Raw genomic sequence first — 23,054 nt, 5'->3', positions numbered from 1 at the left:
TTCATTGGAGGTATGCTGCTGAAACAACAGCCAACACTTAAAAGCGCCCTCAATAATAATAATAATAATAATAATAATAATATGTGGGAGGCTCGACGTCTCACAACCCTATGGGCCTCCAGGGTCTGTTACAGGGATCGCTTCTCATTGCAAAATAATTACTTGTTTTTAGGTACAATATTATGTTGGCTTGCTGGAAAACGAAGCCCAAAGATCGGCCGACATTTGCGGAACTGCACAAAATGCTTGATGAGCTTCTGGAGATCTCATCTCCTCAAAAGTACTTGAACCTCAATCTATCCATTTACAAGAGTGAATTGAAGAACTTCCCAAAAAGCAAACAACACTCCAGGTGAGATAGGATGCCAATGGTGTCCCCTTCCTGAAAGCAATGTCACTGCTATAGAATGTGCATGTGGTTGCTGCAGCTACAAGTTCAAGGACATGCTTAGTTTTCTACTATGGCTCTACAGAGAACTGATCTAAATCAATGAAACGAATCGCCATGGTTACAAATTTAGCAGAAAACTTAATACATGTTACTGACTGTTGTAATTCGTGTCCTTTCGCTGCCTATTCAACCAAGTTCATATCGATTGAGCCCAACTAAGTAGGGTTTACATGAAGACGGAGACAGAATGCAGTCTCCGAAACGTTTGTGTTTTTAGATAAAGGTAGGATAATGGATAATGTCCAGAAATATATAATATTTGTACTAATGTATCGTCACAAAATTTTAGGTCGTAATATCTATGTTGCCAATCAGTTTGTTTTATATATATATCACATACATATGTATTTACAACTATGTTGTATCCCACTTCGCAGAGACTTTCCAAATATTCCGAATGTTATTAAATAATTACAGAAACTCAATGGTCATTACGCCGCCTTAGTTCTACATAGGTACCACCCACTTCTGGGTATCTTTTCTCATTTACCTCCGAAATATGAATATTTATTTAAATTATATTACTGAATCATCTCAAAGGTGAATTCTTATTAATTTTATTTACTTCCCCTTTCTACATATCCTCTCTGCCAGAGCCAATTTATATTTATAATATGCATTATATTCATATAATGGGAAGTACAAACTTACTGAACTGATGTGAGAAATCCGCAAGCTATTTGTCAAAAATTAATAAGTCTAGCAGATGGAATGTTATGGTGAAAATCGAATGTGATCAAGTAATGCAGGGACCAGACAAAATAGCTCCACTTGTCTAGCTCTATGTTACTACATCTATTACGTTACTTTTATTATGATTCTGATGTATGAAACAAATATTTCTCTTAACATTCCTTGAGACAAACATGAGCATAAAATTCTGCATAAATCTGCATGCAACTTTACTTATTAAAGCACGGTGATTGTTACATACGCCACATATTTTAAAATTAAAAAGAACATCATTTTTCTCACCCGGCGTTCCTTGATTCTGCATGACTCTCAGAACAAACACGAATTACTTCCTTACAAGATATTAACTTGTGGATTTCTGTAATGGAGATGTGTTTAATATAATTATGAACTGGACTTTTAAATAATATTTAAGTGAACTTCAGGTTTTACGGGGTTAACCTTGTTACACCAGATTGATTTCTTGCCAGAAATAACCATAATATTTACCTCGCGTATCTTGAACAAAATTCCCTACCATATATTTGAACAAATTTCGAAATAACTTCAACAGGCCATTAATTCCATTATTAAATTCTCACCGAATAAGTTTTATGCATAGAAGATGCGTATATACATTTCTTTTTCCTTGGCACTACAGCCCCAGTGGGCCTAGTCCTATCTCCATGAACTTCTTCGTTCACTTCGGTTTTTCTAGATCTTACATATTCGGTAGGACTTCTTGGGCGGGTGATCAGCTCGTCGCAAGGCCTCTACCTGTACACAAACACAGAAAAAACGCACACATACAAACTAAACATCAATGCCCTGAGTGGGATTCGAACCCACGATCCCGGTTTCCAAGCGAGCGAAGACAGTACATGCCTTAGACGGCTCGCGTATACATTAGTTATCATTAATATATGTCACTTGTAAAAGGAATTAACCAACATCTGGTAACAAACAATTTCTTTATTAAAACCGTCACAACACAACAATATTAAGGTCAGTGCCTAGTTTGGCTCTGCTACATCTTTCGGCTATTAAAAGCTATCATCAGCCAAATACATGGTTAATATATGTACACCACTGAACTGCAGTACTAATGAAATTGGATACAATAATATTAATTACATTAAAATACTTGGCATAAAAATACAATAAATTAGATTATATAAAACAAAAGTTATAGTACAAAACAAGAACAAAACAATAATATTACTACATCTACATCAAGAGCTTCCAAAACAGTTTATTATATACACACAAAATATAGAATACTCCAATTTGTCCGTGGGAACGCAACAAAATCACAAAACCAACGACTGACTCGATGATGTAAAGCATCACTCGAAGAATTTTATTCCTGTTTTATACTATAACTTTTGTTTTATATAATCTAATTTATTGTATTTTTATGCCAAGTACTTTAATATAATTAATGTTATTGTATCCAATTTTATTAGTACTGCAGTTCAGTGGTGTATATATATTAGCCATGTATTTGCCTGCTGATGGCTTTTAACAGCCGAAACATATAGCAGAGCCAAACTTGGCACTGTCCTTAATATTGTTGTGTTGTGACTTTTTTAATAAAGAAATAGTATATTATAACACAACAGGATGCATGAAATGAAAATTATAAAATCTGGTAACAAACACTATATCAAAATCTATTCCGATGTAGTGAATACCCTTATTTCTCCGAATTAATATCTTTTCAGTTGTATGTAGGGAGATGGTCTCTACATATTATTTCAAAATTTAATCCATTTGGGGGGGGGAGAAGTTTTCGAGAAAAGCGTCATTTGCAGTTTGGAGGCCCCTGTGTTGAGTTCATATGCTTGGAACTAGAATCCTTATACTAACCAGGCACCGACCTATAGTACTGTCACATGTATGAGTAATTAAATACATTTGGATTGGTAACTGGATTTATTGAATATTTACACAACGTAACTATTAGTAACTACAGCGCTATCGCTAATTCACACACTCTGTAATTCTCTACAGCAACTAATAATTCTTCTCAGTCTGCTGTATCTTCGTCAGTTGTCGCCTGTTAACGGCTTCCAATGCTGAAGCTTCCTCAGCTTCCGTGTTCACATTATTCCTGGACGGCGACTGTCTCACAACTCACTAAAATCAAAGTCAGAGTCAAAGTCGCATTGCAACTCACGGTCAGTCATTCAGTCTGTCTTGGTGTCGAGCCCCATCTTGGACGTCGGGACGTCTTCCAAGAACAACAGGCACAATAATCGATCGTAAACAATTTCGTTTATATACTGTACTTCACATAACCGAATCAAAATGTTATCAGTATTATCAGATTAGACACAATACACTGACACAACAGACTGCTCTCTCGTTTGTGACTTACACTCGTTTAACTCGTTATTGCTCGACAGTTCTATGCTACAGCAACATGAAATTGGGTAATGACAATGGTAAATCTCACGCTCATAAAATGGTTTTATGTATATAGAAGGTTTGACCGAAGATTCACGATTCCATTTTATTGCGAGTCAGAGACAGAATTACTTTACGACTGGCGGTTTACCGCCAATCAATTCTTTTTGGCGACAATCCCCTTGAGACTCACGATCAGAAATTTTATTCTCCATTTGGTTACTTTCGGTTATAGTCCTTATGTAACATTCTCTCTGACAAGAGGATGAGTCTGTCGTTTTACAATTGCTGCTGGTCCTCGTCAACACAATCATTCTCAAGTCCGAGTCCCGCGGTATTCATGGCAACATTTTACTGCCTCAGATTTGAGCCTCCCCAAGCTGGAAGGCCAGGTCCCTGTATTTATAACCCTCAGGAACAGGGTGACCCGGTTATAACCCCAGACACTGGGTTCCTTTTTCGTCACCTCCTACATCTTGCAAGGCTATTGTGGAGGTATTCGACCCCTCCTCCACACGGGGTACGATTCCATTGTATTCTGTCACATAGCTTACATAATATATGTACTAACAAAGAGTTTTTGGGGTAGTGGGCGGACACGTTACCTCAAACGAGAATCCAATGAGTGTGTCAGAAGACTGCATTCCAGCTCCACCATTAGACACAAAACATCATTACCTCAACATATCTCATGAAAGGTAATATGTTAAAACTACGTTTACTGCGGGCAAAGAAAGCTAGGAAACATGAGGTACTGAAAAACTTTCTTGTGAGTGGGATTGCAGAACGCTGTTTTCAAGCGTACTTCTAGCAAATTTAAATTCAATTCGAAATTTCTTCGTCGGCTTCTCTTCGCATGTGGCATCTGTTTAGTTCCGGCCACTTCTCTTCTACTGTAATATCGCACTTCAAACTGTTGCTTACTTTATCATACTCCAGCATTTAGATGGAGTCTTTAAAAATGTCAACAGTATTCATATTGCAGACTTATCACACAAGGTTAATCTCACATAGCAAATAACACAAGATTCCTAAAATATTAACATGTGCTTTTCTCGCAGTGCAGCCGAACCATCCATTTCCTGTAGTGGGAGGGAGAACACGGATGTTCGACAAATGGGTGAGACACGAATAAGCACGGAATTCTACGAAGGCCCCGATCCGCGGGCCCCTTAGCATCGAAACAGATTTACTGAGAAGGTATTATATCTATGAAACGCTATGAACAAGCAGAAGAACTTCCATTGAAAAGTGATCAAATTTTACGGCCCATAAGGCAAGGTCCTCCACGAACTTCTCGTAACCTAGGCAACTTCTCTGTGGATTTTGATATATCTTCTTATGTCACAGAAAACACAAACTACTTTTTGTACTGATACATCGATTCGTTAAATGTTGATGGGGCCTTGTCCCTCCGGCCCATGGCGAAAGACTGCCCCCGCGTGGGACTCGAGTGATATTTTTATTTTAATGTGCCCCCATACTTCCGAAATTATAATTATTTAAATGATTTAAGCCCGGGAAATTAAGAGCCGAACAAATGCAAGCTGCGAAAACTGGAAGACTGAATGATTAAAATTTGGGTAGGGGTTTTGTACTGCAGACATTCTGCTTCTTGTTTGATCATCAGTCATTATCATAAAACCGTAAGTTTTAAAACAATTTGTGAATTACCCAAATTCGTCCTGTAACCTCCTGATATTGACATACTTAAAAGAACGCAAATTAAATACGTACTACATACTGACTCCATGAAGTAGAGACCTTATTAAAAACTAATATAATTATTCAGCTAGAAATTTTCAGTCTTTTACAGGACCAAAAGATTCATTACTGTGTTCACAACTTGTTACTGTAGGACTTAAGTCCCTCACAGCGGGACTTCATAAGAGTTCTCTCTTGTGGAATATATCGCCACGTAGTCCTTTCAAAGTCAAGTTCCTCCGAAGCATTAGTTGATTTCTAAACAAATACGTGTATACTCGTACTGCGTTATTCTGCAGAGGACAGCACTCTTCAGCCTGCCATTGGTTTATATTCTGAGCAAGATATGTCCATTCCATATCCTCACACCTGCTAGGAGGTAACAGTGACTACAGTGTACATTTAATGAATTATTTTTAATGTCATAAATCCAAATTGTGCAATGTAACATTTAAAATTATATTCGAACAAATGAAATAAGCCCACCTATTTCCTGAGAACACATTTAAAGCGGGATTAAAGTCATACAAGCATCATCGAGTACACAGAGAAAAGAAAGTCTGTGCATTGTATTTCTTTTCTAATGATAAATTTGGCTTGGTTTAACTGAAACGAATATATAACCATTCCTGCATAATGTAACCCAATATAAATCCATATTTATACAACTTTCCACAAAGATAAATTTTCATAACCTGTAACTGTTATACAAAGAAATAAAATAGTGGAAATCTAATGATTTTGGTAGGAAGCAAAAGCAATAACGTGAATTATTTCGTAAACAAGAGCACTTATATACCTGTATTTTTTTTTTTTTTGGAACATACCGTTGAAGACTTTTAGGTTCCTGCTTCATGAAACCTTAAGTCAATAATATGTCACAAGAGAAGAAAGTGTAATTTTCACAAGTTCATTTTCATAAAATTACACTTCAAGGCTTGTAGAAAGTTTTCTTTCATTTACAAACAGCTCATATCTCTACAACCGTTTCAAATCATTCTTCGTTTGAATTTTACATTTGTCCAATCTAAAGTAATAGTATTAACACGTACAATAAGCAAGGCGGTAAATCGTTTTAGCTCACAATACATAACAAACTGCAACGTACATAAGCATAGGTCAACAAACTAATGCTGACCGACAAGAAAATGGGGCATTTTATTAAACGTGTATTACACGTACGGCTTTGCTCTTGTAATCGTGTATTAAAACGCCAGAATTTCCTTCTTCAAAATTCAATTAATAATATCAAATATTATATTACCTATGCTGCTAACATACTTATTTTGTAGTCACAAAATCTTCCTCTTCAAATTAAATTTTCCCTCAAAAACGTTATTTTTGCTATCATAGATATATTCGTAATCCCTAACTGTTGCTCATAATGCGATCCTCAGGCCAATTTTACATGCTTCTAAGAATTTGGAAATTAAACAATATGAAGTAGTTTATACCATGTAACTGAAAGCAGACTAATAACAAAGATTTGCAGGAAATGTAAGGTACAAGAGTAACATACGAGCATCAATAATCAGTTACTTATGAAATAGAATGCTACAAGTTAAAAATGAAACAAATTAAGGGTCAAAGTTCGGCAACGTGCCATCAGACAGATCAGAGTCTAGCCTTACAAAACAAATGTAACTGGTGGTACTCTGTCCAAGTAAGACCAATTAAGTAACACAGCTTCCAATTAACTTACGTTTACAGAATCCAGTTGATATAGTGGTGTGGAGTATTATTAAAACTGTCCTGTTTTCGCGACTGAATTTTTCTAAGAACCATTAGAACACTTTGTAAAAACTTAAAGAAAACAGTATCTTTTACTAATGTTAAACCAATAGCTTCACCCAGAAGATTCATAGATCCTCTTGTTAAGTAACTTCAGTATTAAATAGCCTAGAAAATTTGGGGACTAACGGAAACTTGCTGTACGGCTGGAGTACACCACTGTTTATAACATCGTCATTTGTATGTCTGGAGTCACTTAGAAAAATGTAAGGCTGTCCTTTTCCTCTTTCACGTCTGCTTAAGATTTGCATAGATTAAATTCAGTGATAAACTCTCGTTATTTTTTGTTCACTATGTCACTTTAAGTTCGTCTGTAACTTCAGACACTACGGATCACTACGGATCAACTACGCAGCAAGTTCTGGTTGAGATTAGTCAATTTCCCACTAGGTGGACGCTTTCATGCTCTTCATGCTTCAACTGAACGTACGTAGGACCGGTACAGACTATGTAAAGTGACGTCACACTATTTGTCCTAAGATCTGATCGAAGATTTTGGCAATATTTCACCCGAATGACCTCCATTTTCCACCTGCCTATTTCAACTGTATTTCCCCATTTTGTTTCCTTCTTTATTTGCCGACGTCATGCCAGTTTAAAGCTGTAGAAGATAATCTTGAACTTCAACGTATAATTTGTTTGTGATGTTATGCAGCAAACTAAATGCTATATAACAAAGGATAGCAGCTGGAGAGAGAAACAATTCGTTCTCTTTGGTGTACATTGGAGTATGTAAACCCCTTGCTATGCAACCACGGCCAAATATGCAACAATACAACAGCCGTTGCTAGGTAATGCTCTGTAAATAACGGTCGTTGCTAGGTAGTGGACGCAACAGATTCGTAACACGCACCAACGGATTAACTAGGAAGCGGTATTCTCTATACGGTCCGTGCGACAGCTACGTGACCCAACAATAGAAGAGCTGATGGGTGAGGTGTTTTCTATGCGGTCCGTGCCGAAGTGTTATAACCAGGACAAGTCTAGAGTTTAGTGAGTTTATCCCGTATGGAGGAGGAGTCGAGTACCTCCACCGTAGCCATGCGAGTCGTAGGAGGCCACGAAAAGGGAAGTCTCGAATCTGAGACAGTTAAATATGGTCACGAGTCCCTCTTTGGACGGTAGACCTAGATCTTATATATTCCGAAGTGTCAGCGAGGGTCAGCAGCAACTGCAAACGACAGACCGTCCTCTAGTCAGAGTGCCCCACATCAACAAACTGTCTGGCAGTAATAAAAATCTTGTCGTAAGCCCGAGATGGATGCTTTATTCCAAGACAGACAGGCCGACTGACCGTCGGTCGTAACATAAGCCTCAGACTCAATTTCAGTTTAGTGAGTTGTAAGAGAGTAGCCGGCCAGTAAGGACGTTAACACGGAAGCTGAGGAAGCTTCTGCTACCAAGTGACAACCGGTGAAGATACAGTAAACTGAAAAGATTTTGTGCGTGCTGTAGTGAATTGTAGGGAGGGTGAATTAGCGATAGCGCAATAGTTTCTTGTAGTTACGGTCTGTAAGTGTTCAATAAATCCAATTACCAATCAAAACTCCGTTTATAATCACTCATACACGTGACAATATTTGTAATGATTCACAGTAATATAGTTCAACTCTGTAACATGAATGTAGAAAGAATTGGAGAAAAACAGATCGAAAAAGAATGATCTTTGCGGCAGAACTTAAACTGAAAGAATTTTTCACTAAATTTGCTATTGTTAGTATTTATTAATCCCATCCAAGTTCAGCTTGAAATGAAGTGTAGTTAGGCCAAATTATGTTCAATAACTAACTAATACCTTGAATTCCTTGAGTGACTGAGGAACCATTACCTTCTCAAGGACTCAGTTCCATGCAGTTAGCTAACTAACGTTTCAAGTGTGCTGGTATTTGGCATTCATGGCTTAATGTCAACTCCAGTCATGTTGGTAAATATTACAGATCCTCATAGATATTGAGTTTTCGGACTTTATCCATCATACTGGTTTTTAAGATAACTAAGAAAAACACGACGTTTCGGAAACACATCCAGTTTCCGAAACGTCGTGTTTTTCTTAGTTATCTTAAAAACCAGGACGATGGATAGAGTCCGAAAACCCAATATCTCTGTGTGTTATACACCATCGTCAGAATCCTATAGTAACTACTTATTACAGATCCTCATGACAATGGTGGAACTTTATATAAGAAAAATAAACTGTAACAAAAGTAATAGTTCACATTTAACAAAAACAGAGGCCAACTTCCCTACCACCATCTAATTGAACTTCAGCATTATAAGAAACAGTAATAATAATTCACATTTAAGATAATCAGAGTTCAACCTCCCTACTATCATCAAACAGAAATTCGGAATTTTTCTGTATGGTATTTATGTTTTTGCCCAACAAATTAACATCAGTATAGACCTGAAGTTGAAATATCCCATTCAATTCTAATCCCTAGACAGCATGAACAAGTCAAACGTGTTCCAATATAATTATAAAATTAAAAATCACTGATCTTATACAAAAAAATAAGGTAGGCACTTTCTCCAAAACTCACCTAGAATCTAAAGAAAACTTCACAAAGTCAATAGAAAGTCCGTCGAGTGTAACAATTTTTTTAGGTCACTTCTTTATCACTTTTGCCTTACATGTTTCGGTTTAATAAAACCATCATCAGAGGCACATATTACAATCATAAAAACACTGTCGTTGTTTAAATGTACACAGTATATATGCTGCGTGGACGCTGCTACAATATGTCGATGTGTAAAAGCACAACACTTGTTAGGATTATTGAATGCACGTTCAACTCTCGCATTCCATCCGAAACTGCCCTCAAGTTAAAACGTCAATGTTAAAATATTTAAAAATTTAAAACATTTGAAGTAAAAATGTTAGGCTCCTTGTTAATTCATCCCGAAGATGGGAGATGTCAGCTTGAGGTTGTATGGGCTTATGGTTAGGTGTTTCCTATGCGTTGTGTGTTGTGTTTGAAACAATTCAAAATAAGGAAAACTTTTTATCTTTTTCAACTAAAATTGCCACATTAAAAAGTACCCAGTTATAATCACGTTCATATACATTTGTAATATAAACAAAGGAACTTTGATCATATTTGCTCGTAATACCATATTAATATAGCACCCTGACATCCATTTAGAACTTGCAAATAATACACTTACAGTATGGCAAGTAAAGAAAAAGTAAAGCTATCCCTGTACCATGCCATGAAGGCCCATAGGGTTGTGAGATGTTGAGGGTCCCACATTATCTAGACAATCGGCTCAAAGATAGCGGTAAGGTTGTCAGCCTTATGCGCCGGCTGTGCTTTACTCCCCAGGAAAATTACTTACAATATGGCAGAAATGAAAAAGTAGTACAGGATATTAACAGGTAAAATTATCCTTGTGCTTAATTAATTAAGCATGGGGATAACAGGGTTAACTATGGGGGAGTGGAAGTATGGCTTGACCTCAGCACTAGATGGAGGGGAATGGTCAGCTTCACATCAATGCTGTTTTACCCCTGAGGAAGCAGCTCCTGGCACCCATTTTATAGGTGGCTTGATGTTAAGAAGAAGAGAAAAATATCTTGCCCCTGCCAGTATTAGAACCCTGATTCCTGTCGGCCAGCCCATAGCCTAGTCGCTATACTGATTCCCAGGGCAGTGTACTGAGTATCGTTTATTAACTGGGTAAGGTATAATATTCTTCATTATTTTAAATTTTTAAATTTTAAATCAAAGTACCTTTGTAACAGAACGAGAGTGCCTCTTTAGCAAAGTCTGCACTGCTATTTCAGAAACTCTTTTCTGTTCATGGCGATTACTTACAGTTCAACAAGTTCTCAGGCTCACACACCAAATTTTTGTGACATTCAGAAGAAAATTCATGCAGTGAGACAAAATGAACAAAATCACATTCCTGTATTACCTAACTGTCTTTGGAATTTCCCATATGTACAATTGTAGTACATTATATGTAACTACTTAAACACACAAGCAAATTGTCATAAAACACATATACCACAGTCTAGCATAAAGATTGATACAGTGGTTACTATAAAATATAGGGAGGTTACATACTCATTGTCATCATGATCGTAATGCTTTTCTTATGGAGAAAATTATGGGGAAAAGAACTGACTTAGAGACCAGAGCCTGTGCACATAACAGTAAAATTAACTACTTTCCCAGGGTTGTCTCTCCGAGAGGAACATCTTTTATCTTTGCCATTGTTTCATACGGTGTGTCTTTTGGAAGAAAAGATAGGAGAAGACAGACAAATGGAATGTGGCTATTGTAAATACTGATATAAAAATTTAAGAAAAAATATGAATCCTCATAATTATGTAGTATGAAATTTACATTAAATATAAAATATAAAAGAATCCTACTATCCAACCTAGAGAGAGAGAGAGACTGACAGATAAACTTTGTTAACTGAAAATAAAACAATGTAATAGGAACTAAAAGGGTGTTGTGTTTTCCCTCTGTGCCTACTCATATTCAGATAAGTGGTACAGTTTCACTTGAGTAGCCTCCAAACTATAAGCAAACCCATAAAAGTGACTTGGAACTATACATTTTTATATGATACAGTGTACTGAGCTGGAGGGTCCATTTTTTTAATTTATGTCATTATTAGATAGTTATGAAAATGTGGCACAATTCAGATATTTGGGAACAACGATAACAGATCGAAACCTGATTCATGAGGAAATTAAGAGGAGATTGAACTCTGGTAATGCTTGCTACCATTCAGTCCAGAACCTTTTGTCTTCTCATGTGCTGTCCAGAAATATAAATATACAAAACTATAATTTTGCCTGTGGTCCTGTATGTGTGTGCAACTTGGTCTCTGACATTAAAGGAGGAACATAGACTGAGGGTGTTTGAGAACAGGGTGTTGAGGAAAATATTTGGACCGAAGAGAGATGAAGTGACAGGAGAATGGAGAAAACTGCATAATGAGGAGCTTCATAACTTGTACTTCTCCAAGTATAATTAGAATGATCAAGTCTAGGAGGATGAGGTGGGCGGGGCATGTAGTACGAATGGGGGAGACGAGGAATGCATACAGAATATTGGTGGGAAAGCCAGAAGGATAGAGACCACTGGGAAGATCAAGGCGTAGGTGGGTGGACAATATTAAAATGGATCTTAGAGAGATAGGATGGGATGGTATTGATTGGATTGATCTGGCTCAGGATAGGGACCAGTGGAGGACTCTTGTGAACACAGTAATGAACCTTCAGGTTCCATAAAATGCTGAGAAATTCTTGAGTAGCTGCAGAATTGGCGGCTCCTCCAGAAGGGCTCAGCTCCATGAGTAAGTAAGTATTAGATAGTTATACAGAGTGTTTCACGACTTTAGGGCATAAGTGCAGGAGGTGATTTCCTAGGTCTTCGTGATCAAAAAAGTTCATATAAACATGTGTCCGATTTTGGACGGTTACAGAGTTATGACCGTTTTAAACTCAGAATAGAAGGTAACGATTACTGACAATAAAAGGAACAAAAGAATAAATCAGCATAATACATGATGCATTTAAAGTATGAATGTAAGTTAACTTCGTGAAATTACCTTTAATTTGCATTGATTGGTGCTTAAAGCTGATTTTCGAAAATGCCACCCCCGGCCGCAACACAGGCTGCCACTCGGTTGTGAATCGTGCCAGATACCAACCCACCACGCCTTAGGTACCTCTCAAGCGTCGAGATAACGAGAACGCTCTGTCTGTAGCTGCTTAAAAAATAGCGACCTGCCAGATGACAGACGCAGTTCACACAAGGGCGTGTATGGGAATTAAAAAACGGTCATAACTCCATAACCATCCAAAATCGGACACATGTTTACATGAACTTTTTTGATCACAAAGACCTAGGAAATCACCTCCTGCAGTTACACCCTAAAGTCGTGAAACACCATGTATAGAATAGGAATAGTATCCCTTTATGTGCTATGACTTTAAAAACCTCATACAGGATTGACCTGTGAAAAAGTGCTACTTCATGTTACTTGTCACATTAACAATATTGATGCTCAAATATGACTTCTGAAGAAAGGGGGGCAAGGCTCAAAAAGAAAACAAAAATAAAGAAAATAAACATTTTGAATATTATATATTTTTGGAAATTTATGTAAGAATGAGCATATGTTGCTATGTTTTAGCTATTTGTGCTGTCAAATAACATAAAAAGTAAACCACAGAAAATTGTCATGTGGGAGTATGTATAGAATAACGGCTAGAAAATGAAACGTTATGTGCATTTGAACGAATGTATCACAGACTGTAATAAGCCACTAATAGCTTTCTGAAGGTTAAGGTACTTCTGTGTATGGAAACATTAAGCATGTTAGAAACAGTTTTGTGTCAATACTCATGTGAGATTCAGTTGTGGTGGTAGATAACTGTAAAGAAGTGGATAAATAAAACTTCATGAATCAATAAAAACAGTTACTGGTGTCTGCATGGAGAAGACCAATGGAATATAATCATATTACATCAGAAAGCTGATGTTCACTCTTGACATGTTGTTCATAGGGACACAGCAATTACATCTTAAATTAATTAACCCATTCACTGCTTGCATGATGTGCATGGCCCCCAACCTGCTGTACACTATGAAGGCATGTTCAAGCTTAACCTTTAAACACTGGACTTCTGAAATGGTGGTAAGCTTCAGCTGGCTGGAATTTATTTAAATGCCCGTTGCTACTCTGCATTTAAATGTCTGTTTCTGTTAGGGCGCTTAAACAATTTTAAGCATTGTGTTTAAAAATGCTTTATCTAACTCAATTTTTATGATAAATGGATGGAATTAACTTTGTTTGTATCAGCAAAGAACATAGTGTCAGGAAGATTTTAAAATTTTTATACAAAATGTTATACTCTACTTTCAATTTTTTTTTCTTTTAATTTTGATGCGTACTGAAAAAAAATGGTTTCCCAGTTCTTCACAGAGCTCTTCTGCATTATGAATTCATTTCTGTTTGTAACACTTGACAAATTTTAGCAGTCCCTGGTGTCATAAAACAGATGGCAGGAATAAAATCATTTGGTCTTCTGCTAGCACTGCTTACACTCTTTGGATTTTTGAATCTTTTGGCTAAAGGACAGAAGAATGAAAGAATGGCTATTCAAGAGAAAGTTAGAGGGGTCCCTTCTTCAATGCTAAGACCTTCCGTTATAGCTGCAAGAGAGTATTGCCCTTTCTAGGGTCATGAACAGACAGTTGCATCGTGGATGAGCTACAGAGTGTGATCTGTTTTCTGTGCATTCATAGTGAAATCGAATACTGTAGTTTCATTTCAGCCTATATATACATCAAGCAGATAACAACAAAGAAGGTGTGTACATCGAGTTTTACTATATATTTTTAGCACATTAATCTGCAGATTGCTTTGTATGGGGCTGAAACTTGGACACTTAGGGCAGTAGATCAGGAACACCTGGAAAGTTTCGAAATGTGGCGTTGGAGAAGGATGGAGAAGATCAGTTGGACCGATTATGTGAGAAATGAAGAAGTGTTATTTAGAGTCAGTGAGCAGAGGAATATCCTACATGAAATAAGAAAACAGAAGGCTAATTGGATTGGTCATATCTTACGCGGTAACTACCTTCTAAAAGAAGTTATTGAAGGAAAGATAGAGGGGCGGATATATGTGACCAGAAGACGAGGAAGAAGACGTAAGAAGATGCTGGATGACCTTGGGGACAGAAGAGGATATTTTCATTTGAAGGAGAAAGCTCTAGATCGCATCAAGTGGAGGAACTGTTTTGGAAGAGACTGTGGACCTGTCGTCTTGCTAGATTACTGATGAATGAATGAATCTGCAGAATCTGCAATAAAAGTTATGGCTCATGGATGAGTTTGGGCATAACTCACACGTATATTCTTTTTTGCTGTTGTTCACTTAGGTATCATTTTAATTCCTCTATTATGGTTTCACTCAAGTCTGTCTGGTAATTACTACATTTAAAAATAAATACTTAGGACTGTGCATGCGCTTCTACTAGCGGCATGCGCGCACGCTTCCACTAGCAGAGTTTAAATGCCCAACTGGGCAAAATGGGGTACTTTGGCCACGATGACCATACTCATCACAGACCCAATCGGGGCACTTCGGCCGTTAAAGGTTAATGGACTATATTACTTTAGCAGGACTCTCAGCTCACCTGAAGATGTGTGTATAATACTTAGTGTACAACATACCACAGGCTTCTGCCATGTTATCATTTGCATAACCATTTCCAAATTATGTAATTAAAATCAACTTGTCATCATGTTCTAGTAGCAATGTGTTTTTCCAATAAGTGTACACTGTAAGAACTCTTTTTACATAATTTGTGTACTATAAACATAACAGCAATATTATACAGACTGCACACAAATTATTTAAAAATATCTGTTAATGTCTTGTGTCTAATTTGCCTCCATTTCTACTCAACACATGACATTAATCTCTTCAGCACCTAGGCCAGCAGTGAATGTGTTTAGTTATTACACATGCAAGGATATGTCTGTATATAAATACAATTATCTGAGTGGATTTGGTTGAAATTATTTTGTAAGTGTAAGGCCTGTTGTAATGCTGTGATACAAAGGAGTTCAAATAAAGCTGATAATGTTTACAACTATTTTGTACCTTTTTACTATTTAAAGAGAAACATTTCTTACTTCTTTATACCTCTTGAATGACACTGTTCTTGAAATAAGATTGTTGGAATTGTAGTTCTACTGAAGACTTAGCTCATTTGGTACAGCAACAAGCTATGGGTAAAGACAGCCAAGGAACTGGGATCTGATGCCTGATAGGGCAAGAGATCTCCCTTCTCCCCAATGCCCAGACCATCACTGAGGCTCACCAAGCCTCCTATCCAGTGGGTATGATGTACTAGGGGCTGTTTGTCTTGGCCTAAAGAGGCAGGGGCATGAAGCTACCATGCACCTCCATCCAGTACCAAGATTAAGAATGGCATGGTGTGGTGCTTAATTAAGCACAGGGAAAACGTTACCTTTACCTTTTTTAACATATGTTCCTTAATTTAAAAAAAAACGTAGCAACAGCCCTGTAATTACTTGTAGTTCTGAGTGGTGTATACAAGTGATCAATAAATTCAATATTCAATCCATATCTCACCCATAGTCATCCTAAATCGTGACAGTATCACGCTACTTGAATCCTATCTCAACAAATGTCATAAATCCCCTTCATCAGTAATACCAACATTGAAGACTCAAATTTCTGAGACAAACCCTTAATATTGCTTGAATGTCTGTACCTATCTTCTTGAAAACTGGTATGTTCATATCCTGCCAACAGAAACCATTTCAATGGCATACATCATAAAACCCTCTCATCAGTAACACCAACATTATAGACCCTCCAACTGTTGAGGTAATACCCTAAATATTACTCAAACATCCCCACTTATCTTCATGAAACTAAGTATGCATATCATGTCACCTGACAACGGTGTACCTCACATATCGCACCGATCAGTAATACCAGCATTGCAGCCCCTCAAATTATATTGTTTTATTGACTTCATTATGCATACATAACAAGTTGTCATTCTACTTGTTCTTCCCAGAATTTCCTGTTATTTTTTAAAAGAGAGCAAGGGTGAAAGTCCAGTTGTGACTTTCTGACAGATCACCAACCCAGAAACTTGTTTATTGGAATGTGAAGGGCCTTCATGAAAATGTACTGCAGAAGTTTGTAATTAATACAAATACTGTTCTTCCATATGAAGTAACAAGGATTAGGTTGTCTGAATTGCCGCTTTGTATGTACATAGAATGAATTTGTAGATCAGACAGAAAAGAAAACATTAACTGCAACCAAACACAATGACATACCATTCTTTACTACAGACATAACAATTGGAATCTTGATACATATAGCTAAGTTCCTAATTAAATTCAGTCTTTAACACTGTATTCCGCTAACAACAATGGAGTTCATATATGAAGACAAAAGTGACCAAATCAGTTTCTTTCTGCTTACCATGATCCCAATAGAAGCGGCGTTTGTAAACAATCACTTAATTGGATAGAGGAATATGACCCACCAAAGTGGGCGGGAGAAGAATAAGGATTATGAACAAAGTATTAATTGTAAGTCTGATATTTATATTTTACAAAGAAATACCTTATAACACATTCAGAATCATATCTGTAGTTACATATTTACAATACAATGTACAGTAATACACAATACAAAGTCAATATTTGACAATATTAAATACAAATAAACAAACAATAAAGTCAGAATATTTTACCATGGTACTTTCAGGCACTGACGATTTTTTAAATATTTGCTGGGGACCAAAACAATTTATGAGCAAAACAAAATATTCCAGAGGACATGCATAACAGAATATTATTCTGCTTAAACTGGCAACTTAAAATTTTTGCTACAAAGTTTACAAAATTTTAGTTAGCAACATGATCTGAGAGGAGAATAAGTGGTCTCAGATAACAAATATAATATGCTTGCAATTCTACAAGTCAAAGTGAGGCACACCATGCATCCATGAAGTGGCAAAAAACGTAAACTATGACAAAATAAAATTATATGACCAGAACAGAACTAATTCCAGTGAATATTCTGACTTATGTAACCTCCTTTATTTGTGCACAACAAAATATTTAAATTACAGTCTTTTTGTTCACCTGCATGATCACTCTATATGTTCCTTGCTCCTTTACNCATGTAAAGTGATACAATACAATGATACAAGACAGTAAACAACCAAGCCATTCTCAAGTACGTATGAGACAGTACTATCCTATCAGTCTTAGTTCTACAAATGAGATATCTACATACCCACTGACTTTGCAAAAAGAAGGTATAGATATATCTACTTACGACCTCGTTGCAATATTGGCCAGTGCTGTAACATTAATGACGCTTCTCTAAATAATTCATTTTTAAGTATCAAGATGGAATCCTACCTCCTTTTCTCAGGTTCCACACAAAAAGAAAATATCTGTAGAATGTGAAAAAAAAAATTCTGGAGAAGTTTATTTCCTTCACTTTTAAGTAATGCTGCTAATTTACAATAAACATTTTAAATGGTACAGTTCATTTAGTAACTCAAACTGTGGTCTTCCAGGTTGTAACACAGATACCGGCATTTCAGAGCTACATGCTGCCTCCACTTCTGGAGTCAATCATGAAGCGAACAAGATTACACAGCTTCACAACCCACAAAGACCACAATCAGAATATCACTAAGCAAACTTCAGAACTTATGTACATTCATCTGTGCACAGAATATTATACAGGTACCTTCATTATAGAGAAATATATTATTAAACAACATATAAGAAATAAATTAACATTTAACATTCTACAAAACTGCGAAAATCATGTGTTGGATTAACAAGCCATATAGGAAGTAAAAGTAAGTAAAGGTATCCCTGTAACAAGTCATGGAGGCCCCACAGGGTTCCGAAATGTTGACATTCCAACATTTTCTCTATTGTAAAGAAGTGCCAATAAATCCAATCATCCAATCCAAAACCCGTTATATTAATCATGGAACCCCAGACACACGTCAACAAATACCTGTTTCTTCTCATTAATTTCACAGGCTGGAGAATATATCACAGTCTACATCATATACAAACAGAGGGGCTAAGGTACAATATTTTATACACTAACACACAAATTACCTCCACTCACCAGAGACTGAGATTCGCCATGTAACTGGCTATTAGGTATGTTACTTGTCACTGAGAACGGTGATGTTGGAGACAAAGGCACGGTCTCAGGAGACACTGTAGCAGCAGGACTTTGTAAACCCACAGGCTTTGGAGCTACCATGAACACCTTATACACATGATGAGCAGGGTTGGTTGGAGACTGTGTGGCTATAACAACCAGTGAACCTGGCTCCACATTTGTAAGATCTTCCAATGGTAGTACCTTGCTTTCAGTACCAGGTTTTGATATATTCTCTGAACCAACCAAATTGCTAGACTTTCTTTTTCTTTTCTTTCCCAATGTAATATAATCTTCTGTTTCACTGTGTTTTCTTTGTTGAGGGATGCGGCCAGATCTTGTAGGTTTTGGGGATTTGGACAAATACTTCAACTCTGCTGTATCATCACTTGCTTCATTACTGTTATCAGATTTTATACTTCTATTAAGTGGATAATTTTCCGTGCGAAACTTGAGATCTTTCTTGTAATAGTACTCAAGTTCATTTTCATCATCTGATGATGATGATAATGAAGAGCAGCTTCCTCCTCCAGTTTTATGTGGCTGTTCTGCGCTTACATTTCCTTCATCATCTCTTCTCTTATCTCCCTGTTTCTTTTTCTCAGGCAGGTCTCCTGTGTCTCCAGGATCCATTGAACGACAAACAAAACCTGAAATTATAGAAGGTCATGTTTCATTATTCATTAAATTCACTAGTAACTCTTAAACACTTGGCCACGCCATAGCTCAAGCGGTTAGTCGCTGGCTTCCCACCACGGCGGCCCGGGTTCAATCCCAGGTCTGGTCAAGTGGGATATGTGGTGGACAAAGTGGCGCTGGGGTACTTCGATTTCCCCTGCCAATCTTCATTCCAGCAAATTCTCCATCATCATAATCACCTGGGGCAGGCTACAATAGGTCAATCAGTGGCCGCCATGCCAAGTGGACCCAGTTGGACTCCACCCCCCACTAAGCGAATTAACTCTAAACACCATCAGCAACAATCACTGACATACATACCTTTCCGGGCTTTCATGTTTTTTTTTTTACTTGGAATATTGTTCTGTTTTATCTGGCGAGGTGGTTTTCGATAGGCCAATCAGTGGCCGCCATGCCAAGTGGACCCAGTTGGACTCCACCCCCCACTAAGCGAATTAACTCTAAACACCATCAGCAACAATCACTGACATACATACCTTTCCGGGCTTTCATGTTTTTTTTTTTACTTGGAATATTGTTCTGTTTTATCTGGCGAGGTGGTTTTCGATAGGCCAATCAGTGGCCGCCATGCCAAGTGGACCCAGTTGGACTCCACCCCCCACTAAGCGAATTAACTCTAAACACCATCAGCAACAATCACTGACATACATACCTTTCCGGGCTTTCATGTTTTTTTTTTTACTTGGAATATTGTTCTGTTTTATCTGGCGAGGTGGTTTTCGATAGGCCAATCAGTGGCCGCCATGCCAAGTGGACCCAGTTGGACTCCACCCCCCACTTAGCGAATTAACTCTAAACACCATCAGCAACAATCACTGACATACATACCTTTCCGGGCTTTCATGTTTTTTTTACTTGGAATATTGTTCTGTTTTATCTGGCGAGGTGGTTTTCGATTAAGTTCTTTTGCTAGTTTTGCCTGTCTCTCTTCCTCCTCTTCTTTTTCTACAAAAAAAAAAATGGATGGGATGAACAAGAGATGAAATTCTCCCTCACAGTCATTAATGACAACCAGAGGATTACAGTTTGGGCTTCCTTCCACAAAGCTCCTATTTAGAAGAGTCTTCTTTGCATAAAGCTGTTACTGTCTCCTGGGATATAACACCGTACAGACAGTACCAACATTTTGGACAAACCTGCTGCCACCATCTTCATGGTAGAAGGGTACTCTGTTATCCTAAAGACAGAGGCAACAGGTTGAGAGAACTTAACATCTCACTGTTAAAGACTAATGAAGCAACACTTTCAACAATGCAGAGATGCAAATTATGAACATTTTAAACTACTAAAACTTTAAAATATATTTAATGACATTGAGCTTATATATGTATAGTACTGTGTTAAATTAACTGAATAAAGTGTGTATGTATTTTTATTTTGTATATTCTGTATCAAAACCCAAATGCAAAATTAATTAAACTGTCACTTCCATATCATTTATATGGCATGCAATTGGTCTCCAAAAAAAAAAATGCAATATTAAAAACAGAATAATGAAATACAATTTTGCTTACCTAGATCTTTCTCTAGTTCTGTGAGATCAAAGTCCAGTGGATAACGAAGTGCTTTCTCAACCAAGAATCTATTGGTGCGATCTTCCTTCTTGAATTTTATTTTCAAATCCCGTCTTGTTCGTTTTGGGAAAATGGACTGCATTAGAAGAAAATCTGTGCCTACTCTATTAAGAGCTCTATAAAACTTCAGGGTTTCTGCAAACATGAGACAAAAATAATTCTCTATTAAACAAGGCTAGTTTAGTGTAGAACCATCAGGCACTTTAAGGCCACATTAAGATACCACTTTAAATTATTTCATAGACTAAACGTAAAGCTGTCACCACTGACAACTGCATCCCCTCAATAAGCTAGATGAAGCTTATTTTCAACACTTCAGAAAAATATCAGGTGTGGAACAAAGTGTTATGCATCAAACCCTGTCTGCCAGTTACATAATAAGTAACAAAGTCCATTAACGTTATTACAACATAATATAACCTGTTACACTTAAAAACAGATTTGCCCGGGTTATTTTCCGGACACTAGGAATCATGCCCACATGTACCAGCTATTAAACAAAATTCCTGTTCTCTATAACAACTTCTCTTCTGAGGTTCTGTGTGAATAAAACTTTGCAGCAGGACAAAATCCATGTGTCTGAACTTCAGCTCAGAATTCTTGGCAAAAATTTAAAAACTGTATCAAGGTGTATGTTTAACATCCTCATACAGTGTGCGCAGTAGATTCATCCTTACAACATCAACATAATCTATTGTGTGTGCTTTCCTTCTAATCTACAATTCAAACACTGCTGTCCGGTTTAAAGAACATTCTGCAAAAACCTCACGAAACATTTCAAGGGTTCTGGTACTGGATTTACAGAGCTTCATGCAAAACTTGATGCAGGCATCTTGCTCAATTTTGCCATCCATCGCAGACAAAACGAAACACAAAGTCAACAAAGTGCTCATGCAAAAACATTGCGTCCTGACAGCACAGTGTCAGGTGGCAGACTGATGCAATAGGCTTTCGGAAGTGTGACCTTGGCCTCCCCTCTCATCTTCTTTCGCCGAGGCAGTTACATTAACAACAGTCGGGGGGAACTTCCCAACAGCATCTCATATGAGAGCTGAGAGCATCAGGAATAGGAAAGAAAATTTTTAGTGTTGTCTGCAGGCACTTTTCTTTAACTCACTTCCAAAGTGCTACACTTACGAAATCACAACACTGTAACTATAAAAAAAACTTGGTCTTGTCAGTCACAGCGAGTGCACATAACTGAAATGCATTAGATTAGTAAAATAATAAAAATACTGACCAGACAGTCATGTATATTATGAGGTGCAGTACAAATTTGAGCTCTGCATATCACAAACCTTGCTTAGACCATTCCTTGAATTTCTTGCCCTTCTTGCTGTAAGTACCGTAGCCTGTAGATCCTGTGCCATAATCCACTATCAAAGCAGAATTAGCAAGGTCTTCTCTGCTCTTTTTTGTGCCTGTTGTCTCTATCACCTAGAAAGAAGTTCTAAGTAGCAGATCATGAATACTGACATCCTGGGTAGATGAGCAATTATATGAAAATCATGTACAGTCAACTCTCGATTATCCGGGCTAATGGTGGGGATGGAAGTCACGGTTAATCGAAAACCCGGTTAAGCCAAATTTTATTATACGGGCTGGACGACTGTGAAGGGTCGGAGTTCGAGTCCCGGTAGGGTCAAGAATTTTAACTTCTCCAAATCGTCCAGACCGGCTCTGGGGTCCATCCAACCTCCTATCCAATGGGTACCGGGGGCTCTTTCCCCGGGGGTAAAGCGGCCGGGGCGTGAAGCTGACCACTCACCTCCAACTAGTGCCGAGGTCAAGAAAATTTGGATCTATACATCCACTCCCCCACACGCCTTAATGGCGTAGGGCTTAATTCGTTGAGCAGAGGAACAACTTTACCTTTTACCTTTTAATACCTTCATAATACTATAGACCTACCTGTATTTAAATTTATTCATCCTCATTTCTATGTCATCTCATGGCCTATTTAATACTTTCTTTACATTACACTCAGTATGAATTAGTTATTTCAATCACTGTTCAACAACATCCAGCACTTT

At 37.4% G+C, this 23,054-nt stretch overlaps 3 protein-coding genes across 17 annotated transcripts in view; 1 reads left to right on the top strand and 2 right to left on the bottom strand.

The window, feature by feature from the left end:
* LOC111872022 (general transcription factor 3C polypeptide 3) overlaps positions 1–8,251 on the bottom strand; it is a 130,779-nt gene extending 122,528 nt beyond the window's left edge. For 3 of the 4 annotated variants that reach the window (XM_023865500.2, XM_033754484.1, XM_033754485.1), the window contains exon 1: positions 6,939–8,243. The gene's annotated coding sequence lies outside the window, so the exon portion shown is untranslated. Of the gene's footprint in view, positions 1–3,130; positions 3,263–6,938 lie in introns of those variants that run through there. The other variant, XR_004513851.1, reaches the window with a different exon arrangement.
* The window catches only part of LOC111872032 (tyrosine-protein kinase receptor torso), a 131,596-nt gene extending 113,378 nt beyond the window's left edge, over positions 1–18,218 (top strand). For both annotated transcript variants that reach the window (XM_033754482.1, XM_033754481.1), the window contains exons 20-22: positions 173–352; positions 4,594–4,732; positions 18,138–18,218. In XM_033754482.1, the coding sequence (XP_033610373.1) occupies positions 173–352; positions 4,594–4,708 (295 nt within the window). In that variant the 3' untranslated portion in view covers positions 4,709–4,732; positions 18,138–18,218. The remainder of the gene's footprint in view (positions 1–172; positions 353–4,593; positions 4,733–18,137) is intronic.
* The window catches only part of LOC111872018, an 89,453-nt gene continuing 84,136 nt past the window's right edge, over positions 17,738–23,054 (bottom strand). For all 11 annotated transcript variants that reach the window (XM_023865495.2, XM_023865491.2, XM_033754480.1 and 8 more), the window contains 4 exons: positions 22,320–22,458; positions 20,962–21,156; positions 20,276–20,392; positions 17,738–19,398 (listed from right to left, as the gene is read on the bottom strand). In XM_023865495.2, the coding sequence (XP_023721263.1) occupies positions 18,677–19,398; positions 20,276–20,392; positions 20,962–21,156; positions 22,320–22,458 (1,173 nt within the window). In that variant the 3' untranslated portion in view covers positions 17,738–18,676. The remainder of the gene's footprint in view (positions 19,399–20,275; positions 20,393–20,961; positions 21,157–22,319; positions 22,459–23,054) is intronic.

The sequence above is a fragment of the Cryptotermes secundus genome, unplaced genomic scaffold, assembly GCF_002891405.2.
Source record: "Cryptotermes secundus unplaced genomic scaffold, Csec_1.0 scaffold87, whole genome shotgun sequence".
NCBI classification, from domain to species: domain Eukaryota; kingdom Metazoa; phylum Arthropoda; class Insecta; order Blattodea; family Kalotermitidae; genus Cryptotermes; species Cryptotermes secundus.
Note: the sequence above shows the minus strand (reverse complement) of the source record. Positions and strands in the feature narration are given on the sequence as shown.